Genomic DNA, 21,561 nt, shown 5'->3' with positions numbered 1-21,561 from the left:
ATGTTTTAGCAGATGTGGGAACTCCTGTAAGAGCAGCACGTGTCACGGACATCATGTCGCATTTATTTCATATGGATGATGATGTAGGGATGGGCACGAGTACTCGATTGCTCAAGTACTCAGTACTAGTATGTGTTCTTAGTTCTGTCATGTGTTCTGTGAGTGTTTAAAAAAAAATATTTTCATTGTTACCATGACGCGTATGCCCCGCCCCCAGGTAATCGAGTACTCGTTCTTTAAACCTATGGATTAATCGAAATGAAAATATGAGATAAATGCCCATCCCTAGTATGATGTAGCGCACAAATTTGTTTCTCCTCTATGACCAGTGTGATTGTGTAAATGTTATACATTAAAGAGCTTGTCCACACACACACCCACACAGAGAGCCAATGATAGACGTCCGTGGGCCCTAAGCAACTTTGTGAGGGGCCTGTAAATGACTTCATAAAAACCCATTCATTTTTACAGATTTTCCAATTTGCTTAAAAACTAAGGCCTGATCTATTTAGTTTGCTCCAGTGGTAAAAAAATACATCAATAATTGTCTAAATATGCAAACTTTGTAATGTGCATTGTTTTAAAATGCTAACAGGATTCAAACAGCAGCTTCCTTGCATGAATAAATGTGTTTATTTCTTTAACACGTATGAAAGACTTTCATTATTGATGCATACAAGCATTTCTGACAAAACACACTGGACTAATATTGAATCTGGGGATTTGGACTGAGTGTAATAAATCCATTGCATGGTTGGTCAAGAATAAATAGGAATTTACTTCACCTTCATGGTGATTTTGTCCTTTCTGCTCCGGGTAGATAGCTTTTAATCATATCCATATATGAAGACGATTGTCGATAGGTGATTCAACTGCATGCAGAGCTGCATAGACCGACTGACAACTGGAATTAAAGTATTGCGAGATTGTTATACTTTTGAATGGCTCTGATGTCACTCACCTATGGGCTGTGCAGCGCCGCATGGTTTGGTGCTCTACGCAGCTTGCAAACCCTGCGTATAAGGAGGATCGGCTCTGCACACACATGTTGTTTTCAATTTAAAGCTAGGACTGGGCAGTATTGCTTTGTACACACCAAACGCGGGGCATTGCGTTACTCGCCCTAGATTACTTGCGGGATTTACCTTCGTGTCATGCTAATTTTTCGCTCGAGTTGAATATTTGGGCGGATAGCGTATTTTCGCGGCAAACAAGTCGCCCATATCGCGTCATTCGCATCGACTTTGTATGTAATCTACACGCGCAAATCGTTGAACTCGCATTTGGTGTGTATGCCCCATATGACAATATGTAGTGATGCGAAGGTATAATATGTCAAACGCAACTAATGTCTTTATTCTGTGTATGCTATGAAACTGAATGAATCCACACAAAACACAAACTTTATTTCAGTCTGTACAGGACATTAACTTCTCCTCTGTGCTTGTGCGTATTTGCTGTCTGTATGGTGGTCTGTGATTTCAGGAATGATCAATGAAGTGGTCGTAATGAATCAGCTGGTATTACAGATCCTCTATTACACAGATTCGTGTCAAGCACACACTCATAAATCTCCCACAAGCACCGCACACACTGAAACGGCCATATCAGCGCTTTAGGGCCCTCCCTCGCTTCCTCGCGTGTGGATGAGTTTAGCAGATAAAACACAAAGAACTGAGAGCTGAAGCAGCTTGTTATTCATTTCTCAGCAGCACATTACCGCTGGGTTAAGAAACAGACACCGGTTAAAGCTCGATTAAAGAAGATTATCCAAAAACCCACTAATGATCCACTAGTATTGTGTGTTTGCGTCCTGTATTTTATTATCATTTCATTGTTTGGAGTGCTTGGACTGTAGTGGGTGTGTAGCTCTTAGCAAGTAATGAGAAACCAGGCACAGTTGAAGGGGAGACTTTATAAAAATGAAGCGACAGATCCGTAGAGTATCTATAAAAAAGCTGATGCAGCACCAATCCCCTCCACCAATACAACTCGATGGTTATAAAGCAGAGTAAATGTGTGCTAGGCAAACACTGAAGGAGTGGATGGGTTGCGTTGGACAGGTTTGTGTCGTTGCTTCAGTAGCAGCACACAATGTACAGTACAGCAGTTCATCCGCACATTAACTAGTGAAAGATAAACCTTGAGCTCTGTACTACTGACTAAGCTTTGAATCATTTTCTGTCTAACACATAAATCTCACCAAGGGCCACGAACCAAGTAGATAGTGGAAGTTTTGTATATCTGTGCGTTTATATTCATAAATTCATATACGTACTAACTAGCTAAACATTTCATTACTTCGGTGCATTTCTAGCTGTGTTTTGGCTGAGAAGAGGAGCCGAATGTAAATGTTGCGTTTACAGACTGGTGTTGCAAGATAAACTGAAATGATCGATAGCAGTACTGATATCACAGTGTGCGTTTCTTCACAGTCAGTCTTAGCAAACAAACAATGATATTAATACAGGGGTTTTTATGTATGTGCTAGGGGTGTAACAATACAGGGCTCCAGACTGCCACCAAAATTTGAGAGTGTGCCAGTGAAGTTTACATCCAGTCGCACATGTGCCACCAGTAAATTTGACCTTTTTTCTGATGTGACAGTGAATTTGAAACAGCACATTGTACTTTCTGCATCTATCATCAAAGTATTTTTTAGTTATACAGTGGAAATTTGTAGAAATGTGATTATTTGGTTAGCATGCTGATTTACGGTGTGTGCCCCTAAATATTTTGGTTGTGCCACTAAAATTTTCAGTTGGGGGCCATTGTGCTCCTAGTGAAAAAAGTTAGTCTGGAGCCCTGCAATACATTGATATAAATAAATGCATTGATTATATTTCCAAAGATACGATGCTACAGATAAAATATGGATATGAGGCACCTTTATTTTGTCACCCCCAAGTCCTCATTCCTTGACGTAACAACCATCTACGCATTTTCGCCAAAGTGCGCATTTCTGTTTATTTTGCAGAAGACCTTGTGACTGCTATCGGACGCAAATCCTGGGTTTGGAAATATTTTGTATTTGGAAAATGGATTGGACAAACAGATTGGCAGAAAACCTTTGCCAGCACGCACACTAAAGACTTTAACTCTTGACATCATACGCTTGATTTTGTGTAAAAGGTGTATTTTTGCTTAGTTTGTTGTTGTTAATGTCCCAAATTGGAGGTTTAATTAAACATTCATGTTATATATTTTGGTTGCATTTGTAAGTTATTTAAAATATAACTGCTTACCTAGGCACATAATATAAAATATTGACAAATTAACCCAATCAAACTGTAATTGCATCAAAGACAAGTTTGAATAATCAGCAAATATCTCATCGCTGGCAGAGATAACCGATACGGTATCATATCTCAATGAACTGTCCAATTTACATCCCTATGTGTATAATTAATGTTTTAAGTTGATGCAGAAAGCAAGGAATATTTTAAACCAAATCTAATGCCAACAGTCATTAGCATGACTTTGTATTGGACAGTGATGTTACAGGAAAAAATGCAGAAGATCAGTAAATGACAAGAGTCAAACCTAACACTGTGCTAACTCTTAAGATACTCAGGAGAAGCTTTACAGAAATAAATGAACAGGCAGATGTCCCATAAAAAACATGACCGTGTCAGAATTTTAAATGTAAATTGCAGCGCTTGTATAATAAAAAGGATGCCATGAAGCCACACATCAGTGTTAAACATCTCCAGTGCTCTTCATGGGTGAGTAACTGCACTTAAACCTTACATCAGCTCCTCTACACTATTACACAAACTCAATGTTTCTTTAAAGTGCCCACTTTAATCTTCAGCATATTCCAATAACAGCCAAAGTGCTGATCTAATAGAGACACCATCATCAAATGATTTAATTTCAACAACCGCACGGATCATTTCATATCATGCTCAGCTGTGATAGTTTTATATATATCTGATTTCATTTTATACCACAGCACATTTCTGATCGGTCACCACAGACGACACTGAGCTCATGCGTGTTTGACGTCTCCTTTCGTTTCTCATAAATCAGGGAATCTAAATCTGTAGCGTGTGACTCAACACGATACATCTGAAATCAGGTAAATGTTTATTTGTATGTTTGGTCACCTGCAATGAGACGTTCACTTATGCGATTCTGTGGTTTTATCCAGTCACAGATAGCTGTCCTACTCAAATTTAATGTTAGGAGACATGAGGCTGATCTTTGTTTCCTGATGAGCGGTCATGTTTTTATTCAAAGGGATCTATGAAGCATTCAATGTATATATAATTGATCAGTTAGCTTCTGCTAGCACGATGCTCTCCACTCAGTTACGTGACTCAATCAAGCACTCATTATTTATTTGTCAGACTGAATGTTAATGTCAGTCACGCAAATTAACAATTTAATAGAAAAGCTTTTTTTGACATCTCCTATGGTTTCTATCAAATGTTTCTGACATCTACTTGTGCATAAATTATGATGTACAGCGACGCATTAAGTCTATATAAAGCTAAACTGGAGTTGGGAGCAAGAGTTTAGATGTAGATTGAGTATTTCTTTTACAGATATGAAAGTGCCCAGCAGTGACCCATCAGCAGAGAGAGACACATCATCCACAAGCATCTTAACCCATCAGCCATTTCAAACACGCACATCTGAAATAAATACTGCATGACAGCAACACCTGCACCTATATGAACTTTATCATTTTAAGAAAACAATCATCCCAGCAGAACAAACACTTTTCGGTGGAGACTGAAGGTGGAAGACAACTCAGCTGGGGATGTGCGCGACACCTCCAATATTCGATTTGCAATTATAAAAAAAAAAAAATGTATCAGGGTTAAAGGGCTGTGCACATTATAAATATAACTATAACGTTAAATACAACAATAGCAATATAAGCGTCCACACCACCGGAGGCGCAGTACTCACACAAATCATTTATCTTTAATCTCATTAACTAATAGTGCAAATCACTTTTTCACCTGTCATTAAATGTATAGATATGCTCTTCTTGTTGCATTTACAGCGAATATATCAAACTGATGTATCTGTGGTGTAATAGTCAATGTAGTAAAAAAAAACATTATGAAGTCAATTTCACTGCAACTGCATCAGCGCTGGACACCTGAAATGATTTTATGTTATGGATCTCAGCTTCACCACAGTTCCTGTCATTTCAAATGCACATGCACTTTAGATTCAAGTAGATTTGATTGGCTGTCATTGGTTTATCGTTCATCAGTTGGGAAAAAAAATCTCTCAGCAAGTGATTTAAGTGATATCGATCCTTATATCTTTATGATTATAGTTGTGGTCATTCTCATATATAAAAAACATATATTTTTATAGTTATTGTTGTAAAGTAGATCTAAGCTCTTGCTATAGTATCCTCATTTAATTTTTTTACTTCATCTGTATTTCTAATAGTTTTGGCAATTCAGATCGTAGACTTATTAAACTAATTAGCATTTTAACACCACCAGGTTGTCAGATTTTTCCCAGCTACAGTAGGGTGTAATTTCGACGTGCCCACATCACCGTATCATGAGAAATTTCTGCTTCCTGTTACTGTAGTTTAATTTATTAAGCTAAACATGAGACACAGAGAATAAAACATCAGATTTATTATGTGTTTATGTATTGTGCTCTGTGGTCAGATTGGGACGCAGGGCTGCAGATGGCTGTTAAACAGTAAAACAAGCAATGACCCTGTTTTAGTCGTTAAAGCGATACTCCAGCCAAATATCAAAATGACCCCGTGGTGTATTTGCCCTCAAGCAATCCAAGATACATATGTCCATCATCTTTCAGACCAACACATTTGAAGTTATTTTAGTTGATGTCTTGGCTTTTTCAAGCTTCTAATGGGAGAAAACAGAGATCAGGGAAAAACTTCAGACTTAAAACCAAAAGGTTTCGTCTGATGGACATACAGTATGTATCTCAGATTATTTAAAGAGGAATTTTAAAAGATTTAAAAACACATATATACAGAGTTTAGCATGTAGTGGATATTTCCTAATGATAAGTCTTTTGTGAAATTGTAACCAAATTACTGAATATTTGTTTCTTTATGAGCTTAATAATAGTGAAAAGTGCACATCTCTACTTTCAGCAGGACTGGAGTGTAGACAAACATAACGTGTATCTTGATTAGCTTTTTGCCCCAAAGCCATCTGTGACCTGTAGGTGCTGTCTAATGTGACATCAATAATAAGACAGCACAGGAGCCTTCATGCAAACAGTGAACTGTGGTGAAGGTGAATCATCTGCATGGACACAGCGCTCATATTGAGAAGAATCTGAGGTGCTAACATGAGAATCATGAGCCAAAAATCAGCCCAGCGCAACCTCTCGCTCGTCATCTTAAAAATAGCATATGCGTGGCTGCTGTTATAGTCAAAGTGATAATTGACTCAGAGTATTGCTTTCACAGAAGACGATGTTTTAATAAACCAACAATGTGTCCTCTCATTCTGCCATGAGTGTTAAAAACCAATTAAAATGACGGCATTGTGGGAAAATAGCTCTGAATGCTGGAGGAAACTTCACACCGCAGATAGACAACAGCAAATCAGGAGGCCAGAATTACGGGTCGTAAATTAGATCGCAATGCCTCAGAGAGCTGCTATCATTTAATAAACACTTAACACATCTCTGTCCAACACACACAATACTGTACAGAAACAAAAACTCCTATTGTTGGTGGAACAACATGAAAAACAGCTTTGCAAATGAATCCTGCTGGATGAAGCTCTTCACGGAAAGTGCTGTGTATAATCATCACATCCCGTTTGGACTCACTAACCTCACTCCTTTATCCGAGGAGACGGCCGCTCTGCTGCGATAAACGCTGAATACAGTACACAAAATGAGGATTCTGGGTACAGCAAAGTCACACACAAAAGAAGTTAACCAAAGAAGTTGACCAAATGTCGAGGTGTCCTTGAGTAAGACACCTAACCCCAGATGCTCCCAACGAGCTGGATGGCACCTTGCATGTCTTAGACCGCCATCGGTGTATGAATGGGTGAATGTGAGGCAATATGTAAAGCGCTTTGGCTGGCCATGGGTCTACAAAAGCGCTGTATAAATGCAGTCCATTTACCATTTAAAACATCGACTTCACCTCAGAGATTAATTTGACTACACCGAGAGCTTTTATCACTGTTACACATATAGCATGTGAACAGATACATTAAAAAACCTGTTAATGTGTTAATCTTTTTATATATTTAACATAATACATGTGAACTATTTATTTAATGTCTTGTTGGTTAATAGCCTACTAAATACTAAACATCATTCTGGACAAAAACTTGACAAATAAACTGAATGAATGACAGCAATCAGTTCCTGTCCATCTCTCACCCATGATGTGCATCTGAAACTCACAACTACCACAGAGTGAATCTATACACTGAACCCAGAACAGCATGTGTGCTTCCAGCTAAGACACTCCTTGATTTATGAATGAAAGCATCACACGCACGCACGCACGCACGCACGCACGCACGCACGCACGCACGCACGCACGCACGCACGCACCCACCCACCCACCCACCCAAATCAAAATGTCCCCACGAGGTCACAAAAACAATGGTATTCCTATCTTTGTGGGGATTGGTCCCCGCAACGTGATAAATACCAGGTACACACACACAAACACACACACACACACACACACACACACACACACACACACACACACACACACACACACACACACACGCACACACACGCATGCCATGCACGCACACACAGCAGTGCCTGAAGACAAGAAGATAAAGTGTGTGTGTGTGTGTGTGTGTGTGTGTGTGTGTCAGTATCAATCATACAAACTGAATACTGCCACACATTTAAATGGGGAAAGATGAACTCACCAGTATGTAAAGTAATAATATTTCCTTTATAGATCAGGGGTCTCCAACCTTTCTGTGAGCAATACCACAATAAATCAAATCAACCTGGACGGGTAAGATAAAGTCCACTCAAAACTTTTTTATTTGACTTGTTGATTTAATTTAATTTTACTTGTTGTTGATATGTTTTATCATTGTTTAAAATGTTAACATACAAGTTAAGCTGAGCTAATATAAAAATCATCTCCAAAACCAGGAACGATCATCAATAAAGCCCATAGTAAGAGCAGATTAACTGTCACTCAAAATCAATTACTCTAACTACTCACATGTGAGCTTTCTACATAAACTCATCATGTAAAGAACTTTCAATATAACCTTGATATCTTTAATATTAACTGAGTTAAATCACCACAAAGACTTCAATCAAACTTTGATGGCCATTATCTCAGAATTTCAGACTTTATCTTGGTTTTCACAGTCAGGGTCATGAAAGCGTAACAGTGCTTGTTCTTCATTTTCATGAGAGCGCATTACAGACACAGAAACCCAATGATAAATCTCTGTGAAGAGAAGCATTTACACTAATATAACATTAACAAACACGCGCACACACACACAGGCACGCGCACACACGCACGCACACACCCTGCGATCAGTCGGAAATAACAGCCCAAATATAGATCAAACTTAAAAGGATAGTTCACCCAAACATTTTGTAATAATTGACCTGTATAAATGTCTTTGTTCTGATGAACACGGGGGAAGATAATAATAAGCTCCATTCACTTCCATAGTAAGAAAAAAAATCACTATGAATAATACATTATTGTGTAAACTATCCCTTCAAGTCCAACAGAATCTAAATGATTTCTGATCATCAGATCCATCTGTTCGATTAGATGAGATGAGATCAGATTGAGATGAGTGAGTTATTATCAGATTCTCCCGCAGTGGTGCTGATGCTGAGGGATGAAGGGCAGCTAGATGATGAAGGAGAGTGAGTTAAAGAAACTTCTCGTCTTACCGGATCACGGCTGTGTCTCCCTGTCTGATGGTGATGTTGTCGGTGGATTTCTGACTGTCCACGCTGATCACCGGGAGTCCTGTGGGAATAAAACATAACAGTCGGAAAAAACACGCCTGCAGCTGCCGACACGAGGAGCGTCCCCACACAAACATCGTCACAAAAATAATCCACACACAGAAAACACGCTGAACGGATGAAGAGCGCGGAAGGTCCGACGATAAAGCAGAGACTCGCGCTAAAAAATGCGATCCAGCCCGCACGCTGCTCCCGTGCACTGAGTGAGATGGAGAGAGAGAGAGAGAGAGAGAGAGAGAGAGAGAGAGAGAGAGAGAGAGAGAGAGAGAGAGAGAGAGAGAGAGAAAATCGCTACACTGGCGCTCTGCTGCCCCCTTCACGAGAGTCCCGTTATCGGTTGTCACGACAACAGCCCCATATATCCAGGCGCGCGCTTTCCGTGTTTCATGAAAGTGCGGGAAGCTGACGGCTACTAAACGTGCACACACACATGCACCCTTCATTACACGAGGAGATGTATTTTACATGCACGTGTCTTTCTCTTGAAGGCTGGTTGGTCTTCAGTAATTGTTGCTGCTGAATGTATGAGCACAACTCTACCTCACAGTGTGTGTGTGTGTGTGTGTGTGTGTGTGTGTGTGTGTGTGTGTGTGTGTGTGTGTGTGTGTGTGTGTGTTTTTCAGTGTGTGTTTTACAAAAATTAACCATGGTTTTACTACAGCTTAAACCAAAAAACAATGGTTACTGTAGTAAAACCATGCTAACCACAAAATAACTATGGTTTTCAAAGACCATATGTAAACCATGGTTAGTGTAGTAAAACCATAATTTTAATGATAGTAATCAGTCCACCAAAATCATGGTTACTACACTTTTACAACAATAAAACCATGGTTAATTTTCATAAAGGTGTGTGTGTCGGTCAGTGTGTGTCTGTGTGTGTATATCCATCAATAACAGTGTTGTTATTTTCAACCCAGCATTGGGTTAAGGGGAAGAGCCCAGCAGCTGGTTTGAAATTAACCCTAAAATGTTTGACCCAACAATGGGTTAAAACAACTCAGCATATGTTAAATGACAACCCAGCGGGCTAAGCTCGTCTCTTTTTTAAAATAACTCAGCATTTTTTTAGAGTGTACTTAAAAATGTCCTCACAAAAATATAAGAAATACAGCAGCAGTCCACATATAGTCAAGTGTACTGTTAGTGATAATCTTATAAAGTTAAAGTAAAATATATTGCAGACAAAACTTGCACCCAAAAAGGGTCAGCAAGATATGAAAACAAGCATAATTTGCATAATTCATTTAGTTAATCGCATTAAAACAGAAAGCGTGTGCAAATATGAAATTCAGCTGGGGCAATTTATTTTTTTCTTAGTGATTCTTGTCCTACAACTCCAGAAGGGAACAAACTTTTATAAAATCTTTGGTAAAATCCTGATTTGTATGTCTGTGTAATGTTAAGAAACACTGTTAAAAAATGTCTGTAGAAATGACAAGATTACTATCAGCTGTTCGCCAGTGACTTATTGTAGATTGTTATTAATGTTATATACTGGAAACTGTTTGTTTAGAGGGAAATTAATGAAGATTAAACATGAACAAGTCTTTATAAAATAAAAGCCTTATGTAACAGCTTTATTCTGTAAAGATAAAGACTTGTTAATGTTTTATGTTCATTTAAACAAACTATTGCCAACATAAATATAATCTACAGCTGCATAACTACAGCAAACATTTTTTACAGTGAACATAACATGAGATTTATTATACAGAGGGAGAGAAAGAGACTCAAATTTAATTCATAAAAGTCTGAAATGTATGTATTGCTAATTGCAGATTGAGTCAAACTGTGTGTGTGTGTGTGTGTGTGTGTGTGTGTGTGTGTGTGTGTGTGTATTTGCCTTCTGACTTTATTACAACATTCAGCTAAATATGAGCTCGGTCGCAGCACTGTAGAGGCCCAGGAAAATCCCGAATGAGAGCACGTGGAGTTCATATTTCACTTCTGTCCAACAAATGAGGACTGCAAACCACACACAATTACTCCTCAAACTCTCCCTACGGGACTCTATCACATCACATACTCTATGTGTACCACGGTAATACCTACAGTACAGTACAGTATAATGCAGAATTTTGTGTTTAAGAATCTGCATTTAATGACTGCATCAACTTTAATAATGAAATATATACTAATGGATTAGTAAATGAAACAGGTCATTAATATACTGCCTTAAAGATTTATATACATGTGATGATGCACCTGAAAATCATTTAGATGTGTTGTGCAGACCTTCTAATGATGATGACTTCACATCTATAAACTTTGGGAAAAACAATAAAAAGGAGACCCATAACAAACAAACTTATATCCTTCTGTCATTTATAAACTATTTAACTGATAATATGAAGCAAAACATTACTACACACTACCATAACTCTTGATTCATATTCATACAGATTCAGATTCTCATTTCTTCACTAAACTGCATGATAATATGATTAATAAATATTCAAGTGTTTGTTAAAACAAGAGAAACCTTTATCCAAAGGACAAAGCCGCTCTTACATACAGAGACACAGATGATAATCAGATCTGAGATCAGTGCGTCTCTCAGCTGAAAGAGGCTGTGGAATACAAACACTGTGTATAAACGCTTGCAGTCAAATATCAATGTTTGAAATCTTGTGGCTGTCAGTTTGTGTTTCTGTAATAGAGTTTAAAGTTTGACATTTGACCTGCTGCAGGCCAACAGAGTTTCTCTAGCCCACAGAAGAGATTACAACACATACCAAACACACACACAAACGTGCGTGCACAAACACACACACAGACACACACACACAGACACACACACACACACAAACAAACGCACACACAAACACACTTTTGTAAATAGAACAGAGGAATCTTAAAGGTCATTTAAGACTTGAGCTGACCTATAAATCATCATACGCTCACTGCTGTAACTACTGTGTGTGTTTGTTTATGTGTGTGTGTGTGTTTATTTGTTTGTGTGTTTGTGTTTATTCTGACCCTAATTCACACTCTGATCCTCACAGAAACCTTTCTGCATTTCTAACAGAAAGAAGAAGTGTGTTTTTGGATGTAAGGCGAAGAAAGCCAGCATTATGGAAACAATGGATATAGTTTGTTTATCCGGGGTAGAAGCAGAGTTTTGCGTGTGTGTTTAACGCTGGATTTCATTGAAAAGTCCCAACCGGGGGAAATAGTTGTAAATAGGCCCGTAAGTGCATATTATGTAATTGACACGAACATGTAGTGAATTATAAGTTATCCAGTCAGTGTTGTATAAAGCACTGCATGATTTGTAACTCGCTCCTCCCGTGGTAGTAACTCCTCCTTTCAAATTTTTTCGTATGTTATCAGAAAGATTCAGTAAAGCTTATCTGTCTTTTATAAATCTGATTAAACTAAAGACTCTTGGGAGATATGAAGGATGTAATACTACTGTATAGGTACTCCAGATTAAAGGGATAGTTCGGCCAAAAACGATATTAAACCCATGATTTACTCACCCCCAAGCTGTCCGAGTTGCATATGTCCATCGTTTTTCAGACAAACACATTTTCGGATATTTTAGAAAATATTTTAGATCTTTTTGTTAATTAAATGTAATGTTACGGGGTCCAGCAATAGTCCACGACCTTCAAGTCCAAAAAAGTGCGTCCATCCTTCACAAATTAAATCCAAACGGCTCCAGGATGATAAACAAAGGTCTTCTGAGGGTAATCCGTGAGGTGTTGTTGTAGAAATATCCATATTTAAAATTTTATTAACGTTATAAACTACCTTCCGGTAGCGCCGCCATCTTAGACTCAGGAGAGAGTATTAGCGTAGTGTACGCACTTTTCTTAGTGACGTATGACAAATTCGGAGGGCGGGGGGACAGAGCAGCAGCAGAGAAACTCTGTACGCTGCGTAAGCTCTCATCCTGAATGCGCATCACTCTAAGATGGCGGCGCTACCGGAAGGTAGTTTATAACGTTAATAACATTTTAAATATGGATATTTCTACAACAACACCGCACGGATTACCCACAGAAGACCTTTGTTTATCATCCTGGAGCCGTTTGGATTTAATTTGTGAAGGGTGGACGCACTTTTTTGGACTTGAAGGTCGTGGACTATTGCTGGACCCCGTAACATTACATTTAATCAACTGAAAGATATAAAATATTTTCTAAAATATCCGAAAATGTGTTTGTCTGAAAAACGATGGACATATGCAACTCGGACAGCTTGGGGGTGAGTAAATCATGGGTTTAATATCGTTTTTGGCCGAACTATCCCTTTAACATCAGAAAAGTGTTAAGGACGCTTTAAATACGGTCCCTCTATCCATAGTTTTCAGGTTATGAAGTGAAGGATTTCTTTATAGGATTTTAAAGGATTTTCTTTATAAATAATGAATAGTTGTTGTGCAATAACAGATGAGGAGACAATCCCGGGCTCTGCTTCTACAGAATGCATTCAGAGACAAAACCCTGCAATGAGGTGTTTGTGAATTTTGTGTCATAAACGTTTGTGTATCTGTCCCCTGAGCAGGCAGCCATTAATGTACACTCGTATTTACAGTCACCACTTCATTAACGGTAACCTCACTGAATATATGAATCATTCTTATGTATTTTCAGACATAAATCATATCCTACAGAAAAATAATGCATACCTGTGAAACATCTCTCAACCAATTAAAATAAAGCATTCAACAGACATGTCTTATATTAATTATTTTTAATACCACGAGTCTGTTGAATGCTTTAATTCAATTAAATTCAATTCAATTTTATTTATATAGCGCTTTTCACAATTGTCAATTGTTGCAAAGCAGCTTTACATGAGTAGATGTAGAGGAGAACACTGAAAATCAATACATAGTATAAGAAGTAGAATAAAGCGGCAATGGATAAACCGTGTAAGCGAGCGTATTAATAATGTCACGTATACAGTAAAGTGCTAAGTTAAGCCAAAGTTGTCTGACTCTCCCTGGGACTAAAAAAACCCCCTTAGGAGAAAACCCGGTGGGAAAAACTCCTAGAAGGACAAAAAACCCTAGGGAGAGATTAATATTTATATATATATATATATATATATATATATATATATATATATATATATATATATATATATATATATATATATAGACACGGTAGGGATAGGAAGCGGGTAAGCGGATTAAACTGGTTCAGCCGGTGGTCGTTGGTCGCGCATCGGCTGGGCATCACGTTGAAGGACAGATCAGTGGTGCGATGACCTTCACAGCAACAGGAACTGGGTCTGTTTGTCTCAATGTCCTCAGGGTCGAGGACGAGACAGGGAGACAAAAACAGAATTCTATTAGCGTAGGGGCCGTTCGCATGTAATGCAAGTGTCATACATTATAGTGGTTTAATTCAGCTCGGTTCCAGACAGGCTAACTATTGCGGCAAGAGTAAATTACCCATATGAGGTATGCGAGTGCTTTGTTCTAGACAAAATAACTAATGCGGGAAAAAGTACATTTATTGGACATTCTATGTGAATGCTTTGTTAAAGAAGAATGTCTTAAGTTTAGATTTAAATTGCTCGACTGTGTCTGATGCTCGAACATTTTTTGGTAAATCATTCCAGAGCTTAGGGGCCAAGTAGGAAAAGGATCTACCACCTTTAGACACTTTTGATATTCTAGGGATAATTAAGTAACCAGAATTTTGTGATCGCAGTTTACGTGGTGGATTGTATTCTGATAGTAGTTCTTTAATATACGAGGGCGCTAGGCCATTTAAGGCTTTGTAGGTGATTAGTAATATTTTAAATTTTATGCGATATTTAACTGGTAGCCAGTGTAAAGATGCCAGAATTGGACTAATGTGGTCAAACTTTTTAGATCGAGTAAGCACTCTTGCGGCGGCGTTTTGAACCAGCTGTAGCTTGTTTACCTGATTTGCATGGCATCCCCCGAGTAACGAGTTACAATAGTCTATTCTAGAGGTCATAAAAGCATGGATAAGCTTTTCTGCATCTGATGCAGACAGCATATGGCGTATTTTTGAGATATTTCTAAGATGGAAGAATGCTGTGCGGCAGACGTTGGAGATATGACTATCGAAAGATAGATTGCTGTCAAACATTAGGCCTAAATTCTTAACCGTGGAAGATGGCACCACCGTGCAGCCATCTATGGGCAACTTGTAATCTGACATATTATGTTTGGAGCGATTTGGTTCAATAATAAGTATCTCTGTCTTATTGGAGTTTAGCATAAGAAAGTTATGTGCCATCCAGTCCCTAATATCACTAATGCAGTCTGTTAGCTTAGCAAACTGGTGTGTTTCGCTCGGATGTGACGAGATGTAAAGCTGGGTATCATCCGCATAGCAGTGAAAACTTATGTTATGTTTCCTGATAATGTCTCCTAGAGGTAACATATATAGCGAGAATAGGATAGGGCCTAGAACTGATCCCTGAGGTACGCCGTATTTAACGGGGGAGTGATAGGACTCTTCCTCATTTACATAAACAAAGTGATATCGATTGGTTAGATACGATCTAAACCAGGCTAGCGCCTGACCACTGATGCCAACATAGTTTTCTAGTCTATTGAGTAGGATTCTGTGATCTATTGTGTTGAAGGCTGCACTAAGGTCTAGTAATATAAGGATTGAGATTTCACCACGATCGGATGTTAATAGGAGGTCATTTGTAACTCTAAGCAGCGCTGTTTCTGTGCTATGGTGGGGCCTGAATCCTGATTGGAACTTTTCATATGTATTATTATTCGCTATGAATGTGCGTAGCTGGCTTGTTCTACTTTTTCTAATATTTTAGAAAGAAATGGTAGATTTGAGATTGGTCTAAAGTTATTAAGATCTCCCCGGTCAAGGTTTGGTTTTTTAATGAGCGGTCTAATAACTGCTAGTTTGAAAGCTGTTGGAACGTATCCTAATTCTAGCGATGAGTTAAAGATATTAAGTACTGTGTCGGACACTACATGAAATACCTCTTTTAGTAATTTTGTGGGAACGGGGTCTAATATACAGGAAGATGATTTAGATGATGTTACTAATTTAGAGGTGTTAGTGAGACCAGCAGGGGGTGCTCACCCTGTGGTCTGTGTGGGTCCTAATGCCCCAGTATAGTGACGGGGACACTATACTGTCAAAAAGCACCGTCCTTCGGATGAGACGTTAAACCGAGGTCCTGACTCTCTGTGGTCATTAAAAATCCCAGGATGTCCTTCGAAAAAGAGTAGGGGTGTGCCCCGGCATCCTGGCCAAACTTGCCCATTGGCCTACTAATCATCCCTCATACTAATTGGCTACTTCACTCTGTCTCCTCTCCACTAATAAGCTGGTGTGTGGTGGGCGTTCTGGCGCAATATGGCTGCCGTCGCATCATCCAGGTGGATGCTGCACATTGGTGGTGGTTGAGGAGATTCCCCCATTCATATGTAAAGCGCTTTGAGCACTGGAAGAGCGCTATATAAATGTAACTAATTATAATTAATTATAGAGAGCTCTTCTATTGTAGTAGGTTTAAATGACTCAAGATGTTCGTATGGTAAACTAGTGGTAAATGTACTATTGGGTATAGTGGTGGCTGCTTGCGTAGTTTCTATGTTTTCCCTAATAAAAATAATTTTGTTAGTAAAGAAGTTCATGAAGTCGTTACTATTGTGTTGGAGTTTACTATTGGTTTCTGTTTGTTCTTTGTTTCTAGTCAGTTTCGCAACTGTGCTAAAGAGGAAACGAGGGTTGTTATGATTTTCTTTAATAAGCGTACTGAGATAGGTAGATCTGGCGGTTTTAATAGCCTGTCTGTATTGTTGAACACTCTCTTTCCATGCTGAACGCCATACCTCTAACTTTGTGTTTCGGTAGTTTCTTTCCATTTTTCTAGCTACTTTTTTAAGGGCTGCAGTATGATGGTCATACCATGGAGCTGGCGTTTTTTCTTTGATTCTCTTTTTTCGTATGGGAGCAACGGCATCCATCGTGCTAGAGCAAACGTTGTTCAGGTTTTCTATTATAATATCCAGATCTTCACGGTTATCTGCTACATGTTTCATTTGAGACAGGTCTGGAAGAGTGCTAATAAAGCTATCTTTAGTGGTGGAAATTATTGTTCTGGCTAATCTGTGTAAGGATTAGACAAGAACGAACCCAAATGCAGACAGGACTAAGAAAATAATAATTTATTGACAAAAAACAAGGAAAACAAAACCCACGAGGGGGCAAAACAAGACAGTATAAACACTACACTAAACTGACATAAAGCTAAACATAAACCAACATTAAACTACAGATAACAAACTAGACTAAAATACTCAATACTCACAAGGCAAGACTCTTTAACACGACAGGGATGGTAACAAGACGAACGCGCACTGGACAACAAACACAAGGACTCTTAAATAGGGAGAAAGTAAATTACATGCACCTGGAAAATAATCATGAGTAAGGGATTGGGGAAAAAGTGACGAGACCTGGGAAATGTGTGGTCAGAATAAACCAATACAAAAACCACACATTTCCCACATAAAACATGGTACTGCCAGGACCCCGAACACAAAGACTAGATGTAATAAAACAGATGGTTTCAGACGGATCCTGACAATCTGTAGCATGTTGTAGACTGAGCGGTCCTATCTAGAAGTATTGTGTATGACACAAGGCAATGGTCTGAAACGGCATCGCTCTGGGGTGATATTTCGATGTCATTAATGTTGAGTCCGAGTGACAGAATTAAGTCTAATGTGTGCTTACGAGTATGCGTATATCTTTATTCTGATTGGTTGAGAGATGTTCCACAGTTATGCATAATTTTTCTATAAATGCACACCTGACCTGTCAAAAATGTCTTAAAATACCCACCAGAGTAATGTTTGTGAATATTGAATTATATGGCCGTTGAATTATTTGAAAATAATGCAGACCTGTGGTGTAACTCCACTTCACGTCGTACCGCACTATCACCTTGGGTGAGCATTATTTTCTGATCATTCAACGGCACATAATGCATGAGTAAGCTCGTCACATGACACGTCACAGTCACACTGTATGATTTATGCATCAGTTTCATGTCAGATTCTTCCTCTTAGTTAAATGTCCATTAACTAAACATATTCAGATTTTCACACTATAAATGTTCTTTAACTTGAGGATTAGAAATTATTGTTAAAAGTTTGTGTAACTTAAATATTCAAGAAAACATATTTATGAGGAAACGTTGTAAAGTTATTAGTTATTTCAAACCCATCCTCTATAATTAACCCCTTCCAAACTAGAGCCCCCCAGTGAATTTCTGTCCTATATATAAAGTGCTGGCCAAAATGATTAGACACCTGACAGATCTAATAATAATATTCACCTTTTTTTGCCTCCAAAACATGATTTCATTTTATAATGATGGTTGCTCTAGGCAACACAAATATCAGATGAAGTGAGTCGTAGTGTTTTTAATCACAATTAACTTTTAATATCTGGTATGTCAAACTTTGCAGCACATCTCTCTGGCATAGTGTCAATATTTCCTCAGGGCTTCATCAGTAATGTAATCCAATGCCTTCTGCAACTCCAGCTAAAGGCTTTCCTTTGAATGGACAAACGCAGTTTATTTTACAACTAGCCCCAAGTTCACTGCATGGGGTTGAGGTCTGGACTTGGAGGGGCCGGTAAGGAAAATGACCTAAATCCCCTGATGGTGTCTCTGTTCTAGGGTTTATAGAGGATAATGATGACTTTATACTGTAGATACAGTGGTGGCCATCATGAGGAGATTAAGGTCATTCATGATAGTAGTTTTTTAATCCCAGAAGATGGTTTGTAAATCATTAATAAGTTGTTATCTGTTAGTAAAACAGGCCTGAAAAATGAAACTAAAGTTACATGAACTACAAAATTTATATTACACTTTGCTTCCTTAAATTCATTTTCATCGTTTAATTCTGCATCATATTTGCAACCTAAATTGTGTTTGCTGGTGAACTTTGAGTTTTTATAACTAATCTTTTTTTGTTTATTTAGACTGAATTTATTGTGTTCTCAGCTGTTCAATATGAATCTACTGTGAGGACATCAGATGTTTTACCAACACACATCTGTTGTGTGAGATTTATTATAGCCACACACATGGTGCCAAATCTCATAAACACCTGTTTATTGTCTGCTTCTGCTGTCTATGCTGACAGAAAGATCCAAAACATCAGCTGTCAAACACAAAACCACAGGGGAGCTCAGCTACTGTAACATCACCCTGTACTCAAACATCACAGCCGATGACATCACACACAAACATCACAGCTGATGACATCACACACACACACACACACACATCACAGCTGATGACATCACACACACAAACATCACAGCTGATGACATCACACACACAAACATCACAGCTGATGACATCACACACACACACACACACACATCACAGCCGATGACATCACACACACACACACACACACACACACACACACACACACACACACACACACACACACACACATCACAGCTGATGACATCACACACAAACATCACAGCTGATGACATCACACACAAACATCACAGCTGATGACATCACACACACAAACATCACAGCTGATGACATCACACACACAAACATCACAGCCGATGACATCACACACACATCACAGCCGATGACATCACACACACACATCACAGCCGATGACATCACACACACACATCACAGCTGATGACATCACACACACAAACATCACAGCTGATGACATCACACACACAAACATCACAGCTGATGACATCACACACAAACATCACAGCTGATGACATCTCACACACAAACATCACAGCTGATGACATCACACACACACATCACAGCCGATGACATCACACACAAACATCAAAGCTGATGACATCACACACAAACATCACAGCTGATGACATCACACACACAAACATCACAGCTGATGACATCACACACACAAACATCACAGCCGATGACATCACACACACACATCACAGCCGATGACATCACACACACACATCACAGCCGATGACATCACACACACACATCACAGCCGATGACATCACACACACACATCACAGCCGATGACATCACACACACACATCACAGCCGATGACATCACACACACACACACATCACAACTGATGACATCACAAACATCACAGCTGATGACATCACAAACATCACAGCTGATGACATCACACACAAACATCACAGCTGATGACATCACACACACAAACATCACAGCTGATGACATCACAAACATCACAGCTGATGACATCACAAACATCACAGCTGATGACATCACACACAAACATCACAGCTGATGACATCACACACACAAACATCACAGCTGATGACATCACACACACACATCACAGCCGATGACATCACACACACACATCACAGCCGATGACATCACACACACACATCACAGCCGATGACATCACACACACACATCACAACTGATGACATCAGATGATGGAGGGCTCACATTACTGGTATGTAAGTATTTTTGTAGAAAGTTCTGCTGCATTTCAGTGGTGCACATTGTTCATTCTTTTCTCTGCTGACGTTGTCAACTAGCATTACACTCAAAAGTACATTAACGATGATGCATTTGGCTGATGCTTTTATCTAATGGAACTTACAGTGCATTCAAGCTATAAGTTTTTTTTCTTTTTATCAGTATTTGTGTTCCTATGGAGTCAAACTCATGACCTTTGTGTCGCCATCACAATGCTCTATGAGTTCAGCTACAAGAACACAAGTATAGAAAAGTACACTCATGTACCTTTACCATAATTAACCCAAACAAGAAGTGCAAATGTTTTTTTAACCCACACATAATAACGGCTAACGGAGTCTTCAGGCCAAATTTCACTTGTCTTACCCGACCTGAACTTCTCCGGCTCTTAACTTTCCTTTGAAAGCGTCATTCACCCCACGGCCCTACCAGAGATGAAGATGTTTCTACTGTGACCTTCGGTTCAAGCTCTGGATTGACTGTCACGAGGGAGGGAGCAGGATCAACACAATGAAGGTCAGACCTTTTCTTTCATCAGTGTTTGGACTGTGATGCCTCCATCAAGAACAGAAACATCACCGTTCATAAGGTTAGCATGTGAATTTAATGCTCTTCTGCTTTCCACATCCTGCGCCCATCCAGGTTTGACTGCAGATGTTTGAATCAAAATGACATTATTACTAATAATCTTCTTAAAGTTTTAATGCTTTATATTTATAATGCGACAGTTTATTACAACACATTTCTCAATGACAGCAGCAGGTATCAAGAGTTTTGACACGAGTGAGATAAGTGAGATGTTATTTGTGTTGACCACTCACATGTCTGAAGTCTGCTAGAGATGTTAAAAGCAGGTCAGATTAAACCGCTCAAAGACTGCAGCTCATCATGAAGTGAAAACGCATTTGTCTGCACATCATATGAGAGAGAATCTGAAGTTTCACATGAACCTCCTGAAAGCGGCAGAATGAGAAATGAACAAACTCGCTGCCTTTGATCACCAACACTTTGAAAATCCTGTCAGCCTTTTGCCTTTTATATGAGAAACACTGAGATCAAACACATGCAGCACTTCAATATACATCCCTCTCTCTCTCTCTTCATCTGCTACAGACAGAGTA

The 21,561-nt window shown here is 38.9% G+C and overlaps 2 protein-coding genes across 6 annotated transcripts in view; both read right to left on the bottom strand.

Moving 5' to 3' along the window:
• The window catches only part of lsamp (limbic system associated membrane protein), a 150,029-nt gene that overhangs the window by 72,221 nt on the left and 56,247 nt on the right, over nucleotides 1-21,561 (bottom strand). For 2 of the 4 annotated variants that reach the window (XR_010542723.2, XM_065280239.2), the window contains exon 1: nucleotides 8,881-9,163. Coding sequence is in view for 3 of the 4 variants with exons in the window: in XM_065280239.2 (XP_065136311.1) it covers nucleotides 8,881-9,035 (155 nt within the window). In the remaining variant the exon portion in view is untranslated. Of the gene's footprint in view, nucleotides 1-8,880; nucleotides 9,164-21,561 lie in introns of those variants that run through there. The other 2 variants (XM_065280240.1, XM_065280241.2) reach the window with 1 other exon arrangement.
• Nucleotides 1-21,561, bottom strand: part of sidt2 (SID1 transmembrane family, member 2) — a 245,192-nt gene that overhangs the window by 171,256 nt on the left and 52,375 nt on the right. The gene's annotated exons all lie outside the window — the stretch shown is intronic.

Source organism: Paramisgurnus dabryanus, chromosome 8 (assembly GCF_030506205.2).
Source record: "Paramisgurnus dabryanus chromosome 8, PD_genome_1.1, whole genome shotgun sequence".
NCBI lineage: Eukaryota > Metazoa > Chordata > Actinopteri > Cypriniformes > Cobitidae > Paramisgurnus > Paramisgurnus dabryanus.
Note: the sequence above shows the minus strand (reverse complement) of the source record. Positions and strands in the feature narration are given on the sequence as shown.